This window comes from Cydia pomonella, chromosome 10 (genome assembly GCF_033807575.1).
Source record: "Cydia pomonella isolate Wapato2018A chromosome 10, ilCydPomo1, whole genome shotgun sequence".
NCBI lineage: Eukaryota > Metazoa > Arthropoda > Insecta > Lepidoptera > Tortricidae > Cydia > Cydia pomonella.
The window spans coordinates 21,952,595-21,974,544 of record NC_084712.1 but is presented as its reverse complement, the minus strand read 5'-3'; the positions used below and the strand labels follow the sequence as shown (position 1 = coordinate 21,974,544).

Here is a 21,950-nt window from a genome sequence, read left to right as displayed (position 1 = left end):
TTGGCAAAGTGCCCTGGCAGCAAAAGCCATTCTAACGAAAAAAAAAAAAAAAAGATTTTATCTATCTATCTATCTATCTAACGTGGCTCTGAAGTACCGGTTCTATGTAGTAGTCGTTGCAGGTTACATTTTCTGTATTCAATGATATACTTTGGGATTCTCTCTGTATGTCATTGTTTAGGGGTGGCACCGTAACTTCTCTTCCATTTATGTATAGTTTATTATTTCTCAGCATTACTCTTTGTCCGCTTTGCCTAGCTTCTTGCATTTTTTCTCGAAGTATTTTCCTGCTTCGCAAGCTCTCTGGGTCTAGGAATTGCGACACAAATAAACCTGTGTTTCTAAAGTAAATAGCATTTTCTAGAATATATTTTGTAGTTCTTTTACTTAAAAACTCCATAACGACTGGTCGCCTTGGGCCTCTGCGCCCCATTCGTCGAACTTCTTCGATTTGTAGTGATAAATCAATATTATAAATATCATAAAAGACTCTTACAATTCGGTCGATTAATGTTGATTCCGTTTCATGATCAAATTCATTTAAACCATATAAGACAAGTCGCCTTGCGCATTCTGAATAGCTAGCGCTACTTGGCTTATATAATTGTTTCGGGTGTTCGGAATGTATGCTTATGTTATTAGATGAGATATTATTTTCAACTGCAACTTTTGATTTAGGGACATTGGAATAGGTAGCAGAGTTGTTGATACGTTGTTCTAGCTTATAAGTATGCTCTTTTAAAGATGCCAAGTCTTTTTGTAAAATTGCAATTTTTTTGTTTGTGTCATTTATATTTGTGGTTGTTAACAGTCGAATATTGCCCGTTTCTATATTATTTTGGTCCGTGATGGTTTTAATGTTGTCGATGTCATTTTTCAAGGTTGTATATTTATCGTTTAATTCGTATATATTAGTTTCTATTTTATGAATTAGACTGGTGAACTTTTGCTCCTGTTGTTCTAGTTTGACTGTGATTTGAGAGCGAAAGCTTCTAAGCTCTGTAAGAATAGTTGTTGTTATTTCGTTTTGGTTCGATATTTCGCAACTTTTACTGTCGAATTTTTCATTTGTGCGTTGCAGACCGCTTTCCTTTAACATTTCCTTATGCACGATGTCGGTAGGCAATGTGTCGGTAGGCAATGTGTCTCCCAAGCATGAAACGTTACTTTCATCCAATGACATATTTGTATCTTCTAAAGCATGCATATGTTGTGTCAGACCGGTGAGACCGGCTGGGGACGCAGGTGTGTTATCGTCGCGACGCCTGCGCGTTATGTTATCACATTTAGGGCATATCCAAATCTTTCTCAACTCATTTCCGTGCTCCCTTAAAAAGGCCGAGGTGTAATTGAAACAATTAAAGTGATAACAATCTTTACATTTAGAGCAACTCAATAGTTCTCCTCTCTCAATTTTCAAGTCACAAGCTAAACAGTTCATTTTAAATAGAGTATCGATTCAATACGATAGAATAGAGTACCCATTCAGGGCCCGTGACTCAGCGTATAGGTCATGTTCAAACAGTCGCGCAGGGCCCGTGACTCACATGTGAGTCGTGAATAAATTCTGATTTAAACATAAACAAAACGTAATATGACGAAATAATATAAGTATAATTTGAGCTAACAACCATCTTTATAAGGCATGTTGAAAAACATAATTGTAAACATGTTTTTTTTTAGTGAAACAGGGTCTAGAATATTCAAGTTTGGTTTACTGGAAGTGTAATATAGTAAAAATTCTGAAATTCGAGATACATACGTGTCCCAAGCAAATGGATAAATCTACATTTCAAAAATATCAAAAATATATATATGCCTGAAGTTATTGACATGACTCAAGGTATGGGTCACCGTGGCCTGGCGCTAATTGTAAAAACTACACATATCTTCATAGCACGCAAAAATAAACTTTATAACTTAGTTTTAAAGCTTATTTCATGACGAAACTCGTTGCAAATTGTACCTTTTTACAATGGATTACTGTTTGGATGGTAGCAAGCAACATTTCTAAGGACCAAACTTATTACCATGCCAATTTTTTTTGTTTCATTATAAAAACAGGGCGGCTTAAACAGTCACCAACTAAATGGTATGTTGTATTATCGCAATAGTGTGTGAGAAATATTTAAAAGAAAAGATTTTTTCTAAACATTTTCGTGGTAATAAGTACTATAATACATTTTAAGTGCTCTATTGTTTATATTATAATGACGTTTACCAAAACAAAGTTCATGACCGGCCACATGTAAGATTATCGGAGACACTTGGACAATAAACAATGGATGCACCTGGGCGGCGGCGAATTTAGCGGCGGTATTATCTTTAACGTGGTATTTTTGACATAAACTCAAGAAATGATTCACCCGATCCCCTCTATTAGGATGTATTTTAGAGTAACATGGGAAATTATATTTAGTCACGATTTATTCGTTGGCGACTTTATGCTCCTCTCTGTGCTCTTCAGTGATTTCGTATTTTGTGATTTTTATGACCTTGGCTATGGATACCCGGAATTTGAACCCTCCTGACCTCCTGACAAATTGTGCTATGAACTGGATGTTTCTGAACCCTATAATTATATGAAAATAACAGCGCCCTCTTGACAATGATCATCTATTTCTGATCAGGCTTTAAAATGTTCATTCTTAGTTTCTTACAAATATCAACAAATTAGTAAATATATATATATATTTTAATATGAACAGTAAACAGTTGGTTAGTAAAAATGATGCATAATATTGTCCAACGGACCGGATTCATAAGCGGCAATTTCTTTGACGTTTGCGCCAGGCCCCGAGACCCATAAGCTGAGTCACACGTTTTAGCTGAAAACGGTTTGTATGGTGGCCCGGCGTGTTGTGTACGCTTCGTGGTTCGTGGCCATGAATGGGTTAAGTCGGTTATCTGTAGCGCGGCGCGGGCGCTCGACACAGACGGCACAGAACGCGACTCTTTCCAACAAATAGGCACGGTGCCGCGCAGTGCTAGAGCGGCTCTGAGCTCGCTTCGATGACTCACCGATCGACACGGACGGCACAGAACCCGATCCGTTCCACCAACTGCGCACTGTGTAACACTGTGTCTTGACGGGTATCACTAGATTTTAAATTTTGATTGTTGATTATTTGTAACTTAAGCTTCCAATCTTCACAGTTTTTTCACATATTGTTCACATTTTAGTATGTCTTTAATATTTTATATCGTTTTATAAGCGGCGATTGCATGTTACACTACTCTGATTTTTTATTTACGGAGACGGTTTAACACAAGTTATCACGGTCGGCTCGCCCGTGCGGATGTTCGTGTTGAAGGTACTTAGACAACGATATATATAATATAAATATTTATAAATACTTAAATACATAGAAAACACCCATGACTCAGGAACAAATGTCCATGCTCATCACACGAATAAATGCCCTTACCAGGATTTGAACCCGGGACCATCGGCTTCATAGGCAGGGTCACTACCCACGAGGCCAGACCGGTCGTCGTTTGCATGGTGATGTACATCATATATTTTTTGTAGTTTTATCATTCTCTTATTTTAGAAGTTACAGGGGCGGGGGACACATTTTACCACTTTGAAAGTGTCTGTCTGAAGAAAAAAATGATATTAGAAACCTCAATATACATTTTTGAAGACCTATCCAGATACCCCACACGTATGCGTTTGATGAAAAAAAAAAATTTGAGTTTCAGTTCTAAGTATGGGGAACCCCCAAAATTTATTGTTTTTTTTTATCTATTTTTGTGTGAAAATCTTAATGCGGTTCACAGAATACATCTACTTACCAAGTTTCACAAGTATAGTTCTTATAGTTTCGGAAAAAAGTATCTGTGACATACGGACACACAAACAGACAGATAGACATGACGAATCCATAAGGGTTCCGTAAATGAGACTGTGACAAGGACAAACAATAATATTGCTTTCTCTGCTACTCCCGCTGATAGATACATAAGACTATCCCGTTCGGTTATTTCCCCCCACCGCTCATTCCTGATCCAGTTATACTAGATTCATGCACTTTTTAGTCTCGTAACTAGGCCATAAAATAAAGTAAAAAATAACATACTTAGAGCGAACTCGATATATACTAAAAATTTACACTTGCGAAGGGAATTCAGGGACAGGCAATATAAATACGGTAAATAAGTGTAACAAAAAACACAAAAATTGATCGTCATCGTCTTTTAATTATTCTTACAACTCGCAAGTCTCTAAGAAGAAGCAACATTTCTGGGAGTTCTAATCTGCCGTGCTAACAACAAATGTAATAAATAATTTTAATAAGACCACCCAGAAACCACAACCGAGACGGATCCAATGTCACTTCATAATCTGTTAAATGTAGACTGCAGCCCACACCAAATAATAATTGATAATGCCTGTATCCAGTCATCAATAAAGTTTTCAGTGTTGAGTAGAATTCATATTGTGCTTATCTAATTTATTCTTAAACTCAATGAAACTTTGAGCCAATACTATATCCTCTGGGAGTTTGTTCCAAGCTTTGACCACTCTGTTGCTAAAGAAGTGTCTATGAGGATTGTTGTAGGACCTGCGAGACACCAGCTTATACTGATGACCTCTCAGACGGTTGTTGATATTGCGCTCTAGCATCTTATGAAAATCTTTGAGGTCATAGTGTTGGGCTATTTGGTATGTCTCAATCAGGTCTCCACGTTCTCTGCGCTCTTTCAAGGATGTGGGCTTCAGGAAGTCCAGGGCATGTGTTAGAGATTCTTCGGTATCTTGGTGAAACTGCGTTACACCTTCTCCAACATCTCAATATCTTTGACTCCACTTTCCACACTCAGGTTTTCTGAATTTTGAGCATCATATCCTGCGTCAGATTCCCAAAAGCTTTTCTCATACTTAAGGAATTAGTCATATATATATACACAGGCTTGTCATTCGGTTTTAATTTTTTTTTTCTGGTGCGCAGTAAACTCGTGGCGGCTGCGGTGGTGCGCGCGGCCGAAGCGCGCGCCGCAGTAGCGGCACTCGTAACGCTTCTCCTTCGTGTGGGTCACCATGTGGACATTCAAATTCCTAAAAATAATAATTGATTCTACAATTTAATAAAATCGTGCTCCCCAAGTTGGACAAGCGTCCATAGGCTATAAACTGAACGTCAAGAAAAAGTGAGATTCGAACCGGTGTCTTCACTGTCTTCAGTTTACGCCGCTAACGCCCGGAACTCTAGGCTACCCCGTCAAGGCGGTACCCGTCCCAATTTATAGAGCATAAGTATACAATCTTAGAAAGATGAGGCGTCTAATAGCTGTCGACGCCGGTTCGGATCCAGCCTCCGCTACTGGAGGGCTGTGTCTCTTTCTTTAGTATATGAAATTTCAGTTTGTAATCTAGTAGCGAGACTTAAAACACAATCTGTCCATTAAGTAATAAGTTCAAAATGGCGGTTTAGACCGCGAGCCAGGAACAGATTTCCATGACCAATCGCCTCCCGGGCGAAAACTCGTATAGTAGTTAACGGCTATATGGTGAACCCTCGTGGACGTCAGCTGCCGCTCCGTTGGTGGGTTTAGGAATGGCGGCCACCGAAACACGTAAAAAATAATAATTTGTCTGTGACGGTTTTTTTTTATTTAAAACATCATCTAAACTATCGTCTGACGAAGTATCGATGACATATGACATGACGAGATATGCTTCTGGCCCGTGGTCTATTAGTTTACCCGGTAGTCCTGAAGCTTTTGTCGCACAGCTCGCACTGGTAGTTGTTGACGCCGCTGTGCACGGTGAGGTGCGCTCTCAGCGTTTCCTTCGTCTTGAGGGCTAAGCCGCATTCGTTGCATTCGTACAGCCGCTTCTTTGAGTGGGTGCTGGGGGCCATTATTAGGTGGAGTTAATAAGTCGGTGAATTTACATGGATGCAGAGGCATAGATATACTTAAAACTAACATGCATATAAATTAACATTATTAATAATATTCTGTCAGTGTTGACTGTTGATGTTGAATCAAAGACAGGAAAGTTATCCTGGTACTCGAGTATTTTTTTATTTTTTTCTTCTTTCCCTTGCAAGAGTAACATTGTCAAGGATCTATTTTGTGAGTGTGACATACTGCGAATCCGAAGTCAACACTTACAGGCTTTTCCAATCATTAAATAATGTGTAAGATGTCCACCAAGCGGATGCATTTTTTATTGTTATGATAATTAAACACAATACATAACTTATTAATCTAAATCAGTGGTGGGCAAACTTTCTTCATGGGGGGCCAGAAAAATAAAAAAAATCTCGCTCAGATTTTTTTCATTTGGTTTTGAAACCGTTATGTCGCGAGCCCTATACTAATTATTTCGAAGAATCGGCGGCGGGCCAGATGAAACCCTTGCGCGGGCCGGAACTGGCCCGCGGGCCGTAGTTTGCCCACCACTGATCTAAATAATCCAGTTACTGTATACATACAAGTCCAATTATTCATTTATACTTTATTATTGTTGATGCTTACCCTAAATGTTCTTGAAGTGCACTGTTGGTAAAGAAAGCTTTAGGACATAATTTACATTGATGTTTTCTTTCTTTTTCATGGACCTGCCGACTAAAAGAAAACACAAATGATTAGAGGTCATTGACATATCTAAGGATGGGACTTACGGGCACTAAGAAAGGGGCCAGTACAGCGGTGTCACGTCATGCATACAAATTCGAGCCAATCGTGCAGTCTAACGCCACAACGCGATTTGTTGATGAGTTCGCATCACGCGCGCGATTGGTCGCAACTAGTTGCTTCAGATTGCACGATGGGCTCGAATTCGTCACTGAACTAGCACCATTCTTAGTAAAGTAAAAAAGTCATTTATTCAAGTAGGATTTTATAATCTCTTTTGAATTGTCAAAAGTACATTATATTAAGTGCCCGTAAGGCCCGTGCTTATATATAAGGTAGTAGGGTATAAGTAAATGTCAGATAATAATTCGTAAACTTTTAAAAACTTTATATAACCTGACTAGAATTTTTTCGTACTGTTACATCACTGAGGCCATACAAACAAATCAATTGTCACATCAACTAGAGTCAGAGTAAGATAAGTGGCAACGATTATGATAGCGTGCACTGTCCGGGCTGCCAAAATCTAACTAGAGGCTGTTAGCTGTCTGTCTAACTTACATATGTCTCGCGACAAAAGGTTTCCTGCTGAACTTCTTCTGGCATATATGACACTCGTGCGCATACTCATAGTTGTTCGTGTGCGAGATCACGTGGGCGTCCAGCTCGGTTTGCGACACGAAGCGGCGCTCGCACTCCACGCACGGGAACCGCAGCGTGGCGGGGTTGTGGCGCGCCATGTGCACTGACAGGCGGGTCACCTCTGAAATGCATTTATGATTATGTACAACTGAAGGAAATCTTATTTATCAGTTATTACTACTATTGAGTTTATAAAAAAATGATATTAGAAACCTAAATATCATTTTTGAGGCCCTATCCATAGATACCCCACACATATGGGTTTGATGAAAAAAATTTTTTTTATTAATTTTACGACGTATTAAAAAAAACTACTTACTAGATCTCGTTCAAACCAATTTTCGGTGGAAGTTTGCATGGCAATGAATATCATATATTTTTTTTAGATTTTTCATACTGTTATTTTAGAAGTTACGGGGGAAGGGGGGGACACATTTAACCACTTTGGAAGTGTCTCTCGCGCAAACTATTCAGTTTAGAAAAAAATTATATTAGAAACCTCAATATCATTTTTAAAGACCTATCCATAAATACCCCACACGTATGGGTTTGATGAAAAAAGATTTTTTGAGTTTCAGTTCTAAGTATGGGGAACCCCCAAAATGTATTATTTTTTTTTTCTATTTTTGTGCAAAAATCTTAATGCGGTTCATAGAATACATCTGCTTAGCAAGTTTGAACAGTATAGCTCTTATAGTTTCGGAAAAAAGTGGCTGTGACATAATCGGATAGACAGACAGACATGACGAATCTATAAGGGTTCCGTTTTTTGCCATTTGGCCACGGAACCCTAAAAATGGGTATTAATGGGTAAATCAACTTTTTCATGTCCCTATTCCTAAAAAAATAAATAAATACTACTTGTTACTACTATTCCAGGATCACTGAAAATTGTAAAAATATTTTTTTCATCAAACTTATGTTTGGTAACTGTAAATTACATAATTATTCTTCTAACAAATTGTATAGCCTGTCCGATTTCTAAGATCAAGTTCACCATACATTTACTATGGGGTACTTGGTCTTGGAAAAACGGACAGACTATACTTCATTTAATTTTATTGTTTGTTGTCTGGTGGGATAAAGTAACAACAACAAATTGTAAATAGATACAAACTTCAAAAATTTCCTTTTTGAGCTTTCCAAGCAATGCTCATGATCATCAACTAGATGATTAGGTTTAAAATAAAAAAGGGTTGAACATACCTTTATTGCAAATACTACATTTTTTCTTTAATCCCAAATGTACGGTCTTGTAATGCCTATGCCTATCCCCCTTGTTCAGGAACAGCTTGGGACAAGCTTGGCACTGCACCTTACGACGCTTTGTCTCTGGCTGGTGCTGCAGCAGGTGCTCCTTCAGGTTACGGAAAGTCTTGCCACACTCTTCACATATTTGCGCTTCATGTTTCTCTGTTGATTTTTTTAAGGTTTTCTTTGGATGGCTAAATTTTTTTCGTTTTGGTGCTAGAAGAAAGAAGTACTGTTGACATAAAAGTTAGTAGACCATTTGTATAATATGCAATGCAATGAGACTAGTAGTCAAACAAGTGCCGTACTTAACCCTTGACAGCCAAAGATGCCAAAGTCAACCTTTATGCATTCCAACAAGGTTCATTTTGACGCGCTGCACACATCAGGCATGGCGTTCAGATGGTTAATTCGGAATTATAAACTTAATCACTATACTTTGTTTTCTTTGCATTAGAAGAAAGGTCTGAACATGTCAGAAGGGAGGAGCCTAAGCAATATCTTACCATACAAATCTTTCCACCATTTTTTGCGGGGGGGAAATGTGCACACAATCACACTTCTCACTCACTACATACAAAATTCAATCTGTAATGACGACACAAATATATAGAAAATGACACACGTCAAAGACAAATCTTGCACACCTCGATCTCTTTTTGTGTACGGACAAGTCACAACATGCACCGCCATAGGCACAGTTATGCCAGTACTTTGGCAGAGGGGAAATAGTATGAATGCTGTCTCCCTTCTCTGTGTTGCTCGAAGATTTATATACTATATAATTGTTACATATTTGCAGTAACTTATTTTTCAACAGTGTTTTTCATTAAAAAGACACTTCAAGATTGCTTACCTTCTTTCTTATGCTAAAAAACGAAGTATTGTTGCAACTAGGTTTAGCAAGTTAGCTTCTTACCCTTAACTTTGGTTTGTTCCCTAATATCTTCATACTTCTTCTTCACTTTTTGTACTACACTTAGTGGCTCTTCATCTGACTCAACATTATGTGTATCTTCATTATCAGATTCTATTTTCACATCTACTTTGTCTTCAACCTTAACATTTCCTTCTACCTTAATTTCTGTGTTGCAATCTTCAAGCACACTGGGCCCAAAATCATCAGAATCCAAGTAATTCTCATGCTTTATTCCGTTTTCGTCTACGTACACAGTCAGTTTTTGGTCTGGTAGCTGTACTCCCGAATCCAAAGATTTTAAATATGCATCATTTTTCAAAGATAATACCTTAAATTTATAAAACGATATGATTTTTCTGTAACAGTTGTTACACAGTTTCGTTGTTGTTTTAGAGTCTTCTGTAACCTGCAATTGAATGTAGACGTGAAATAATTGTAAAACGCCTATAGATTTACTTTCACTTTACTGATTTCACTACCTCTTTACCTTGATATCCAAGCAAAACAGCATGACATCGAGGTAGTTTTTGTTGTCCTCATTTAAGCACTTTTCCAGCTCTGAGAGATGTGTGTCAGCTGGGGTTTTGAGGCAGGTTCGGCATATATTCATATTCATTATTATAAAGAGCTGTTGGGTCACGTTTAAACTAAAAGTAAAATAATTGCCTCCTCAACACCAATGTCAACAAACAACAAGCTAACAACAACAGAAATTGACACTTGACAGATGTTTGTAAGTGCGTTTTGTTTCGATTGTTATTCTTGATACTTAATACTTGCACACTATCACACAATATCTGAGTGAGGAGCACGAGCATGTTAAGGTTATTACTTCTATACTTACACTGGACACTAATAAATTGCTGCTAAGTGAAACAGGAAAACCACTTATAGTCGATCAAACAACTTTGTCACTACAAAAATGTGTGTAATTAAATTTTTCTATGGGAACCTATATGAAAATAGAATGAGATTCCTTGCAAGCTCTGTGAAATATTTAAACTTCGCGAGTGCCTCACACAGATAATTCATTAGTTACTTCGTAAGTGCCTCGACAATTTAAACTTGCGCAACTTACGAAAGTTGCGTACTCTGCTTGCAGGCTGATAGAACGAAACGGATTCATGTTCAACATAAAACTGTCAGTGTCATGATGGTGTCATATGTCCCTGCTGAATGTCAGTGTCATGTCAAAGTTGATTAGATTGTTGCTGTTGTCGTCGTCGAAAGTAAAATAGTTATTTTACTTAATTTTACGTATAAACTACGTACCTTATTAAACCTTTTATAATGAATACATGCAGAACTTGCCTCATAACTTCAGCTAGAAATGATATTTCAGACCTGGAAAAGAGCATAAAAGATGACAAAAGAAAATGCATTGATATCATGGCGTTTTGTTTAGATATAAAGGTACAATATTTGTGATATGGTTGAAATAAAGGTGTACTACAATTGTTACAAGTTTCTCTCTAATTCCAGGTTACAGAAGACACCAAAATAACCACGAAACTGTGTGATACCTGCTATAGAAATATCATCTCGTTTTACAACTTTAAGGTTTTAGCTTTAGAAAACGATGCATATCTTAAATCTCTGAACCCACTAGAGAAGCCTGCAGACCATAATCTAACTCTGTATGTGGATGAAAACGGAATCAAACACGAGAATATCGTGGAGTCAGATGATTTTGGCCCGAGTGTAATAGAATATTGCAATAGAGAAATTAAAATAGAAATAGATGTAAAGGATGACAGACAAGAAGATTCAGAAATAATAGATAATGTAAAGGAAGAAGATACATTTGCAGATGTAGATTTAGATGAAGAGCCACTGAGTGTGGTACAAAAAGTTGAATATGAAAATTTTGAGGATGATTCCAAAGAAGAGGGTAAGACTTAGTACAAGAACCATCCAGCCCAGTATATTTTTTCGCAAAAATTAATTTAATCATAGATGAAATGGCTATGTTCATATGACATGTAATATTATTCAACTGAAAAGCTAATAATAAAAAAATCTTACAAACCTAAGTTTTTATACTTTCAGCTCCAGAACACAATAGTGGGCAGCGGATGTTGAAGTGCAAGGCCTGTCCTAAGCAGTTTGTCACTTTTGGCGGGCGGAGCAAACATTACCAGACCACACATTTAGGCAAAAGGTCCAAATGTGATATTTGTTATAAAGGTAATATAGATGGAAAGTACATAATTTTTTTCTTGTGACTTATTGCCATGGCTAAATCTTCTAGCTCACTTTTTAAACCGGGTTTTATAGGATTTCATATATTCACATTTGTGATAGTTATAAGATCAATAAATAATGTCCCCTGTCATTCAGGACATAATAACAATGGAAGGTAGATCCTGTTTATTGTTATCTGACTTTACCATAAATACCATGTCAGGCATATTAAACTGTATGTTATGTAAAAAATTTGTAATGAAGATGATTAGAAAAGCTTAGAGAAAAAAAATGGTATACATAAATAATTATCAGGGGGCACCTTACACAGATCAACCTAGGCCCAAACTAAGCAAAGCTTGTACTATGTGTACTAGGCGACAATATATACATATAGTTAAATATGTATTTATATACATAGAAAACACTGATGACTCAGGAATAAATATCTGTGTTCCTCACACAAATAAATGCCCTTAAAACTCAGGGCCATCGGTGAATATCTTATACCTTTAAACGAGCAATTCTTGTATATATATTTCCGGGATCTCGGAAACGGCTCTAACGATTTCGCAGAAATTTGGTATATGGGGGTTTTTGGGGGTATACAATCTATCTAGATTAGTCTTATGTTTGGGAAAACGCATGTTTTCGAGTTTTCATGCGTTTTTCTTTCGACGCAGAATATGGTAGCTAATTTCGTGTTGCCGGCCACTGTTCGTCTGGTCCAGCGGGTTAAGACGCGGACTGCTAAACGAGAGTTACGGGTTCGAATCTCGCCCGGTGACTAACTTTTGTTTTTTTTGATATGTTCAAGCTTATATATAATATTTAAATTTTTATTGTTTTAGACAAGTTTAATTTAGTAAAAAAATGTAGTTAAGATTATCATCTATACACCACCATATTACAATAAATAGTTATAACCGAGCAAAGCGGTCGCCCAGGTACTGTATATGTTAATTGTGTAAAAAAATCAGTGTTGGACACTGAGCTAACTATCACTAAAGTAGCATTTATTTTATTTTGTAAGTTTTGCAAACAATGATATTTCAGAGGTGGTGCACCTACCGGAGCACAAGCTGCGCATACACAACCCTTCAGGCATGCGGTTCAACTGCTCGGTGTGCAAGCGCCCTTTCATCAAACAGGCGGAGCTGGACTTGCACATGCTCACGCACACCAAGGACTACAAGTTCCAGTGCGATGTGTGTCAGAGAAAGTTCAGCTGCAAGGGTTTGCTCTCGCTACATATGTGAGTAAAAAATTAACTTTTAACGGGTTGGGCTAATATGAAAAACTTAACTAAAAAGTTTATTAAACTACTGGGAATTATTTTTCTCAGTAGTTACCACTAAACTACTTGCCTGTTGTGACTCGGCCGAGGCACGTCTACACTGGCCGGTATGTGCGTGAGGAAATTGTCTCGCGCGTATGCTGACCCGGCTAATGTTCAATACTGATAAAAATACCACTGGTAACAACTTGATGGTAGCTAGTAGGAATAAGACAGGCTCTAGACAGAGACACATGGAGGAATATGGGGGAGCCCTATGCTGAGGATTGCTGCAGACAGAGCCCAATAGAGACAGTTGGAGGAGGCCTATGCCTTACGGCACACCGAACTGAGGGATATATTATAAAAAAATAAAAATAAAACTTATTTGAAATGTATATAGTTCGGAATAAATGGCTTTATTATTATGCCAAGAGCAACCAGACAGAGCGTCTGTGGAGAAAGGCTAGCAGTAAGTAGGAATAAGTCATTTGTTGCAGTAGTAGGTAGAGTAGTAAATAGCAACAATGGGAATTTTAAATAATTAAGGAATTATAATTTTGGTTGGGGTTGTGAGGTTTCTCCGTTTTTTCTATACTCGTGAGTATACTATTTAGTTGAGTCCTCCATAAAGTCACCCGTTTGCTTTGATCGTGAGTGTCACTTTTGTTTTCTCTTATATATCTTATACCTTTAAACGAGCAATTCTTGTATATTTATATATATATTTCGGGGATCTCGGAAACGGATCTAACGATTTCGATGAAATTTTCTATATGGAGGTTTTCGGGGGCGAAAAATCGATCTAGCTAGATCCTATCTCAGGGAAAACGAGCATTTCTGAGTTTTTATATGTTTTCCGAGCAATTAAATCTTTACATAGCGTCAACCCACTTACTTGAAAAACGAGACACATTTATTTAATTTTTATTTTTTTATTTTATTTATTTCAAATAACAAATTGCACCTTACAGCTAAAGCACATGAGGTAAGGTGACGCAGACTGAAGAACCTTTTGCTGGCTTTTGCTTTTGCGGTGAGTAAGGTTGCCAGAGCTCAACGAGGGGGGTGGGGTTAGGGTCGGCAACGCGCATGTAACTCCTCTGGAGTTGCAGCTGTACATAGGCTATGGAGACTGCTTACCATCAGGCAGGCCGTATGCTTGTTTGCCACCGACGTAGTATAAAATAAGAAAAAGGAACTTTAATCAGCCCACTTAATCATAAGATGTATGGCTTATAAAATAAATGACATTAAAAAAAAACTTTAATCAGTAAAAGAATACATACAAATGATAAAATAAATTAGGAACATTATTTTATTTTTGATCATTATTTAATTTTTATCGACATTGTTTATTTTGATTTGTACTTTTATTATTGTGACATTATGACATTTTATATTATTTTATTTTTATTTGCAATGTTTGTAGTTTACTTAATTGCTATTATACAAAATTAACGATCACTCTACGAATAGTAATGTAAGCTGAATTGTATATTTTATCTATGTGAAATTTGTGTATATAAGATTAATAAAACTAAACTATAAATAGGTATGTTTGCTTGTTTTAGACGCCAGGTCCATGAAAAAGAAAGGAACTATAAATGTAAACATTGCCCTAAGGCTTTCTTTGCCAGAAAGAAACTCGAAAGACATTCAAGGTAAATCGTTTTTTGGATTTTTTTGTAAATATTACCTATTTGCATCTTAATAACGCTGATAATGTTGTAACTTAATGTTTATTAAATTAAGCACCACTGGAGTTATAGAGTGCTTCCAGTTATTCTAAATTAATAAGACAACTATGAGTTTGAATGCCTTTAATTACAGCGAGAAGCTATGAACGAAAGTTCACTTTCACTTCACTTCACTCACTACATTCACTTCACTTCACTTTTATCTTCTATCGATGGGTTTGTTTTACTGAACCCAATATTTCTGACTCACAGGACACACACGAGCGACGTGTCCGTGTCCAAACTCGGAAAAGAATATCAAATCTGCGAAGAGTGCGGCGTGTCCGTAGTCAACCTCAAAACGCACGCGGCGCGCCACCAGCCCAAGGACGAGCGGCGCCGGCTGCAGTGCAAGGCGTGTCCCAAGACATTCTACACCATAGGAGGCCGGAAAAGACATTACAAGACCACGCATTTGGGCAAGATACCCAGGTGTGATATTTGTAATAAACGTAAGTTGAGATTTTATCTCCTAATGTATTTTATACTTTCATTTCATTTATTAGCCATAATTTATCGTGGTCGTCTACGGTAACGACACGTCAAGGCAAACCAGGGGACGCAAATGAACAAGATTGTATGTAGTTGACGTGGACCATCGTGGACGGCGTCTAACGCTAAATCGCCAACGATATCGTCACTTTATCTATCGTAGATTTGCAGCATGTAATACACATCCCATCAAAAACAATACTTGTCAAAAAAACCAAGTCTCGCAACTCAGTTGTTCTGCGGTAAAAAGTTGTGAGATCCATGTAATACCAAGTCGGTTATTAATTTATTCAGTCTCTACTTAAGCGACTTTCTGTCTTAATACGTCCAGTCTCTAAGACCACGATCGTGGTCCATAAGAATTGAAAATCAATTGTGTCTGGAATCTCCGTACTCGAAGCATTAAGTTGTTACGTAATAATTAACAGCATCTTATAGTGACGCATATCAATATTAAAATTCTTTAATGTTTTATATAAATATATTGAGACTTGGCCATCGCACTAAATAACATAAATAACAAGATATACCTAGATTTATAGCTAGTCACGATTCTTGAAGAAGTCTCTGCACCTGCGCCTCACTTGTGATGTTAATTATAGGTGCGGATTTAGTTTTTCTAACAAAAACTCTGCCAAAAGAAGTCCAACAGAACTCGTATCCTTTTGAGCTTGCCAAATCTCTTGCTAAAAATCGTAGTCGAGCTGCTTTAACTGTTAAGTTCTCCGTTATGTATATTGGGGTCTCCAGTATGTTATGTCCGAGTAAGCCGAGATGCTTGGCGCGTAATTTGTTGCTAGAGTTTGTCTGGTTGTACTCTTTACATTTCCCTAGAATATCATTTTTCTGTATAGCCGATACCATTTCCACTATAATGGGAGGGTTTTGCTTGTCATTCGGTCGGCTACGTACCCTGTGTATGTCCGAGATGTCCGAGGGAGATAAAGGGAGCCCTATGGACTCTGACAACTTAGTAACCATGTTAACTAGGTCTCCTCTAGTCTCTTTCTCAAGTTTATTTGAGCGCTCGCATCGGTAAATAATATAGCGTCGTGTCACTCTTTTTCGACCGTGATTTTAAATTTACAAGGGCGCTGTTGCAAAATACTAAACTTGTAACTGCGCCGCATGGTGAAAAAGATTGGGAACCCCTGACTTATTGTATATATGTATAAATAAAACATAAAACATCGTTACGAATAAAGCCAATATTGAAAAATTTAACTGAAGACTTGGCTGTATGGGCTTAATTTTCTTTGCGGTCTTTTCTAGATTTTTTAGTTTTTCCTTGATTCATACACCAAACACTACTTATATTCCAAATTTGAAGCTTCTAGGTCTGCTAGAAGTGCCTTAGAATTTTGATGATCGGTGAGTCAGTGAGTGACAAAATTAAGAAATTTGACCCGTTATAATTCTTAAAATACTGGTTCAAATTGAATGAAATTTGAAATATACCGTGTCTTTACAATGCCTGCATGGTTACTGAAAATTCAGTCTTCTAGTTTTGTCCACAACGAAGTTACAGGGGGTCGAAAATGGTCTGAATTGCTTCGAGAAAAGGATGGTACGGCCGTGCTTTTTTGCTCGACTTGGTGGGGGCACTGCCGTGCCCCCAGATTAAAGAGCGAACACTACAACTGTATACTATATAATAATTCAGCCTATATACGTCCCACGGCTGGGCACAGGCTTCCTCTCATGTGCGAGAGGGCTCGGGCTATAGTCCCCACGCTAGCCCAATGCGGATTGGGGACTTCACATACACCTTTGAATTTCTTCGCAGATGTATGCAAGTTTCCTCACGATGTTTTTCTTCACCGAAAAGCTAGTGGTAAATATCAAATGATATTTCGTACATAAGTTCCGAAAAACTCATTGGTACGAGCCTGGGTTTGAACCTCCGGATTGAAAGTCGGACGTCATATCCACTCGGCCACCACCGCACCGCCACTAACTACAATTAATTACACAATAAAACAATTTTTAGACACAAAACAATTTGCATAAAGAAAATAAAGCAAAGAACAAACGGAGATTGAAACGCACATGTAAGATTAATACAAACCTAACGTAGTGGTGATTGATGGCAAAGAACTTCCATAACTTGTTTCCGAAAGATGGCAAATTTTAATTTATGATGGCTAATTGTAATTAACGTTAGCCAACACTGATAGCTAGAATTGTTTCAAAATCTTGCGTTTTTGAAATTTCATGGCCTGGATTCATAGGACATAAGTTTTTGGCAAAAATTTTTGGTACAAGCTTTTATCGCCGACTGTACTTTTCTTTCCACAGGTAACTAATACTCATCGAGCCAATTCGAAAAACCCCAAACACAATTAAGTTGCGTTGTTTTATCACAGAGTTCCAATGTCCACCTCTTGTCTCCGTCATCAGATCAGCTCGATGGTACCATAATATTGCATGGTCACCCGACTGACATATGTATGCAAATTTTCAGCTCAATCGGAAACCGGGAAGTGGATCAAATTTAACTTGCAAGACTTGATTACAGACCGACAGACAAACGGGACAGGTGAAACTAAATAAAAGCTTGTAAAAAACTAGAGACCGGGGCGAGCTACGATGGCACCATCTATGCAAACCTTTGTCAGTTGCCAACCCTATTATGCGCACGCGATAGAGTTTGGCGGGTCAGCAGTGTAGATAGATAGATAATAGTTTATTCATCACACATGGTAATAGGTACATTTAAAATATACATCATGTACATAATATCTATACTACTAACAAGTGCGACTAGTCAGGCATTTTTAAACTAAAGTGCATGCATGTCATAATTTGTAACATTTACACTTCATTAAATTCATTAATGTTATACAAAGTCTTGTTTAATAATAGGTTTTTCACTTTAGCACGAAACACTGTCAGTCTTGGTTCTTTTTTGAGATGTTGGGGTAATTTGTTATACAGTTTACGACCAATAACTCCTGTACTGTGAAGGTTTGGCACATTCACAATATTTTTGTAGATAACTGGCCTCAGTTACAGATTTGAATTCAGAGTTATCGCCCTGCTAAATGAATAAGTTCTGCGGACCGCCATTCGGGGGGTGGCAGGCATTACGGGTACTTGATTTATAATCTTGTAAAAAGAAGAGCTAATATATTTTATCAGAAATCTACGTCAGTGTTTACATTCCCCACCGCAGATAGACCGTTTCCCTCGTTATAGTACTAATTTATTTCTGCTTATCATTCTTAATTTAAACGATTGTTTACTTAACTACGGACATTGACATATATCTAAGGACGGGCCTTACGGGCACTAAGAATGGTGGTGGTTAGTGTACCACTCACAAATTCGATCCAATCGTATACAGTCTACCGCAACTAGTTGTGTACCGCACAAATGTGGCGTTAGACTGCACGATTGGCTCGAATTCGTGTGCGTGACACTGCTGTACTGGCCCCATTCTTATTGTATGTAAGGCTCGTCCTTAGATACTCGGTATGTGTATGACTACGGACCCTGAACAGAAAATTGAACATGTTAATCATGTCAGAGGTGGTGAGCGTGACGGAGCATAAAAGGCGCATGCACGCGCCGGGTGAGCTCCCGTTCGAGTGCGCCGAGTGCGGGCGCCGCTGCGCGTCCAAGTCTCTGCTCGACGTGCATATGCTCACACACACCAGGGACTATAAACACGAGTGTGATGTTTGTCAGAAGAAGTTCAGCTCTAAGACTTTCCTTTCGATGCACAGGTGAGTCGTAAGGAGGTTGAACAGTAATAAGTGTATATAATAGGGATGATGTTGAATTTTATAACAAGGTAAATAGATAGCATATGGGCAAATTATCTAAATAATGCAGATATTCAAATAATATATGGAAATGGTAAAAGAATACAGGACCTGAAAGTTACACAATTTACGTGGCGCGAAATAAATGCATAATGCTTAGATATATTACAATAAGAAATCATGAATGAAGAATTTACTAGAGACCTACTTATTACTGGTGCCAGGCCTATGGAACTCTCCGCGCGAGCTCGGATTTATGCCTACAAATCTCGTCTCGCCGGCGGGACAAAATCCAGCCAGTTGGTTGCCACACGCGCTAACGCATGCACGTCACCGCGCGCTCTAATATGCCAATGCTGATACAAAATAAATGTCTCCGACACGAAAAAAATGCACAGCTTTTAATGTGGATGGATGCAAGAATAGCAAAACAAATAAAAAAATATTCATTAGGTTTAGTATCTTCGCCACGATCAAGTTTAATAACAGGTCACTTAGAGAAGAAAAAAATTCTAACAACATTACATAAAAGTAAACAAAACAATTGTAAATTCATGATTAAAATACATAATTTAAGATATCCATTTTATTTTATTTTACTCCGCTCTTTAAGTACCTAGGTCCTTAATTGAAAAAATTCAAGCCAAAATATATTTTATTGAAATGTAGATCTCAACTAAGATAGGATTTTTTTAAACTCAACCTCAAAGACCGGTCTTTATACTTGAATCCATCTTTAATTTAATTAGGTAAATGTGTTTGATGATTGTTTGTTTCAGGCGGGAAGTGCATGAAAAAGAAAGGAACCATCAATGTGAATTTTGTCCTAAGGCATTCTTCAAGAAAGATAAACTAAAAGAACATATAAGGTAAGCACAAATGTCCTATATCTGGCATAGCCAAAAACACCTAAACATCAAGCTAGTATAGAAATGGCTCATTATAAGCTATTATGTGTAAATGCTTTCCAGTACTATAGAGACCGTGCGTGTTTGAGGGTCTGCCATCTTGTGACCTGAATCGAAAGCGAAAACCATTCGCGCTTCAGGTGCTGCCCCCTACACTTCACGATGGCTATATTTCGCATAGAAGAGTCTTCCATCTAGTGGATTAAATAAAAAAATTAAACTTGACATAATGCTTCGCGCCAATGAATAGGCAGCTTCTGTGCTGCCGTCTACAATGCATGCACCCTCTCCATTATAAATGTAGTTGTGTATAAAATAAATACTTAATATAACTGGCAGGTGCCACACGAACGAGCGGCCATACACCTGCAACGAGTGCGCCCGATCGTTCACGAAAAAGATCCTTCTCACCAAACACCTGACCTCGCACAGCGGCGTCCGCAAGTTCCTCTGCAAACTGTGCAATAAAAGCTTCAAGACGTCAGGGTAAGATGACCCTGCGAAATGTTCGCATTTGTAAAGGTCCTCACGAGACACCTGCTCACACAGCGACGTCCGCAAGTTTCTCTGCAAGCTGTGCAATAAGGTGTCAGGGTAAGATGACCCTGCGAAATGTTCTTATTTGTAAAGGTCCTCACGAGACACCTGCTCACACAGCGACGTCCGCAAGTTTCTCTGCAAGCTGTGCAATAAGGTGTCAGGGTAAGATGACCCTGCGAAATGTTCGTATTTGTAAAGGTCCTCAAGAGACACCTGCTCACACAGCGGCGTCCGCAAGTTTCTCTGCAAGCTGTGCAATAAGGTGTCAGGGTAAGATGACCCTGCGAAATGTTCGTATTTGTAAAGGTCCTCAAGAGACACCTGCTCACACAGCGGCGTCCGCAAGTTTCTCTGCAAGCTGTGCAATAAGGTGTCAGGGTAAGATGACCCTGCGAAATGTTCGTATTTGTAAAGGTCCTCAAGAGACACCTGCTCACACAGCGGCGTCCGCAAGTTTCTCTGCAAGCTGTGCAATAAGGTGTCAGGGTAAGATGACCCTGCGAAATGTTCGCATTTGTAAAGGTCCTCACGAGACACCTGCTCACACAGCGACTTCCGCAAGTTTCTCTGCAAGCTGTGCAATAAGGTGTCAGGGTAAGATGACCCTGCGAAATGTTCGCATTTGTAAAGGTCCTCACGAGACACCTGCTCACACAGCGACATCCGCAAGTTTCTCTGCAACCTGTGCAATAAGGTGTCAGGGTAAGATGACCCTGCGAAATGTTCGCATTTGTAAAGGTCCTCAAGAGACACCTGCTCACACAGCGGCGTCCGCAAGTTCCCCTGCTAGCTTCAAGGTGGCCGGGTTTGGTGCCGGTTCGCACACTGACATACCTTATACTGTTTGTTGTGTTCTTGGTGTTATTTAACGTATACTGTTTGTGCTCAAGCGCGAACCGAACTACATTAGCTTTTGTGTAGGGAAAATTTGGGAACAAATGCCTAAAAAACTAAACTATATACTGTGTATTATCGCAGGAACTTGTCCGTGCACATGGTCAGCCACACGAAGGAGAAGCGCTACCCGTGCGCGTTCTGCGGCGCGCGCTTCGGCCGCTCCGACCACCGCAACCGGCACCAGCTCACCGCGCACAAGAAACACGGACAGACTGAAGCGGACAAAAAACCTGACAGTTGATAAATAATGATATATAAAATTAAATTATATAATAAACGAGATTTTTTGGAGATTATGATTTAATTCTTTATCAGATGTAATTAATGTAGTATAGATATAAAGTACAACCTAATCACCCCAATAATGGACTTGAGATGAAACCAATAACACGACACTGTCGTATAGGTAAAAAACTTAAGTAAGTCACCTGTTGTATGAAGTTGTGGCGTGTTCGAACAGACAATACATGTTTAAAAGACATACACAAACAAAACAAATGTCTATTCGAACACGTCACACTTACTTAAGTTTTTTACATATACGTATATTACGCGGGTAATACTAGTAATGTAATAGGTTAGGTTTTGTTTGGCAACAAACGTCAAATAAGCGTTGTATTTCTGTTTCACTCTAACATGTTGAATTCTGTGTCCTTGCATCCTGCTCACACTTGCTTAAAACGAAGTTAGCTGGCTAAGACCACAGATAACTATTCTCTGGATAAAAAAGGAATGAAAAATTGAAAA

The 21,950-nt window shown here is 38.4% G+C and overlaps 2 protein-coding genes across 3 annotated transcripts; one reads left to right on the top strand and one right to left on the bottom strand.

The window, feature by feature from the left end:
• Positions 1-4,190: 4,190 nt before the first annotated feature.
• Positions 4,191-10,585, bottom strand: LOC133522416 (zinc finger protein OZF-like). 2 transcript variants are annotated; one of them, XM_061857749.1, is made up of 7 exons: positions 10,245-10,585; positions 9,888-10,047; positions 9,401-9,806; positions 8,437-8,697; positions 7,150-7,351; positions 6,490-6,579; positions 4,191-5,856 (listed from the first exon to the last, which is right to left on the bottom strand). In XM_061857749.1, exons 2-7 carry the CDS (start codon positions 10,014-10,016, stop codon positions 5,706-5,708), a joined length of 1,239 nt encoding a protein of 412 aa, XP_061713733.1. In that variant the 5' UTR covers positions 10,017-10,047; positions 10,245-10,585; the 3' UTR covers positions 4,191-5,705. The 2 variants fall into 2 exon arrangements, with proteins under 2 accessions (XP_061713733.1, XP_061713734.1); XM_061857750.1 differs by lacking the exon at positions 10,245-10,585 and having other exon boundaries at positions 9,401-9,728; positions 9,888-10,232.
• A 52-nt stretch (positions 10,586-10,637) lies between these two features.
• On the top strand, positions 10,638-21,494 carry LOC133522415 (zinc finger protein ZFP2-like). Its single transcript, XM_061857747.1, has 10 exons — positions 10,638-10,813; positions 10,883-11,291; positions 11,450-11,587; positions 12,641-12,839; positions 14,435-14,524; positions 14,813-15,051; positions 18,621-18,819; positions 19,638-19,727; positions 20,106-20,252; positions 21,285-21,494. The coding sequence occupies exons 1-10, from the start codon at positions 10,691-10,693 to the stop codon at positions 21,442-21,444; spliced, it is 1,794 nt and encodes a 597-aa protein (XP_061713731.1). The 5' UTR covers positions 10,638-10,690; the 3' UTR covers positions 21,445-21,494.
• The last annotated feature ends 456 nt before the right edge of the window (positions 21,495-21,950 follow it).

Bases quoted from the DNA above. Each gene is read 5' to 3' on its own strand.
- LOC133522415 (XM_061857747.1), top strand. From the start codon at position 10,691: ATGAATACATGCAGAACTTGCCTCATAACTTCAGCTAGAAATGATATT. The intron at 11,588-12,640 runs GTAATATAGATG...ATGATATTTCAG, and splicing joins ATGTGATATTTGTTATAAAG to AGGTGGTGCACCTACCGGAG. The intron at 14,525-14,812 runs GTAAATCGTTTT...TCTGACTCACAG, and splicing joins AAACTCGAAAGACATTCAAG to GACACACACGAGCGACGTGT.
- LOC133522416 (XM_061857749.1), bottom strand. From the start codon at position 10,016: ATGAATATGAATATATGCCGAACCTGCCTCAAAACCCCAGCTGACACA. The intron at 9,807-9,887 runs GTAAAGAGGTAG...ATTCAATTGCAG, and splicing joins TGTTTTGCTTGGATATCAAG to GTTACAGAAGACTCTAAAAC. The intron at 6,580-7,149 runs GTAAGTTAGACA...GTTTTCTTTTAG, and splicing joins CCTTTTGTCGCGAGACATAT to TCGGCAGGTCCATGAAAAAG.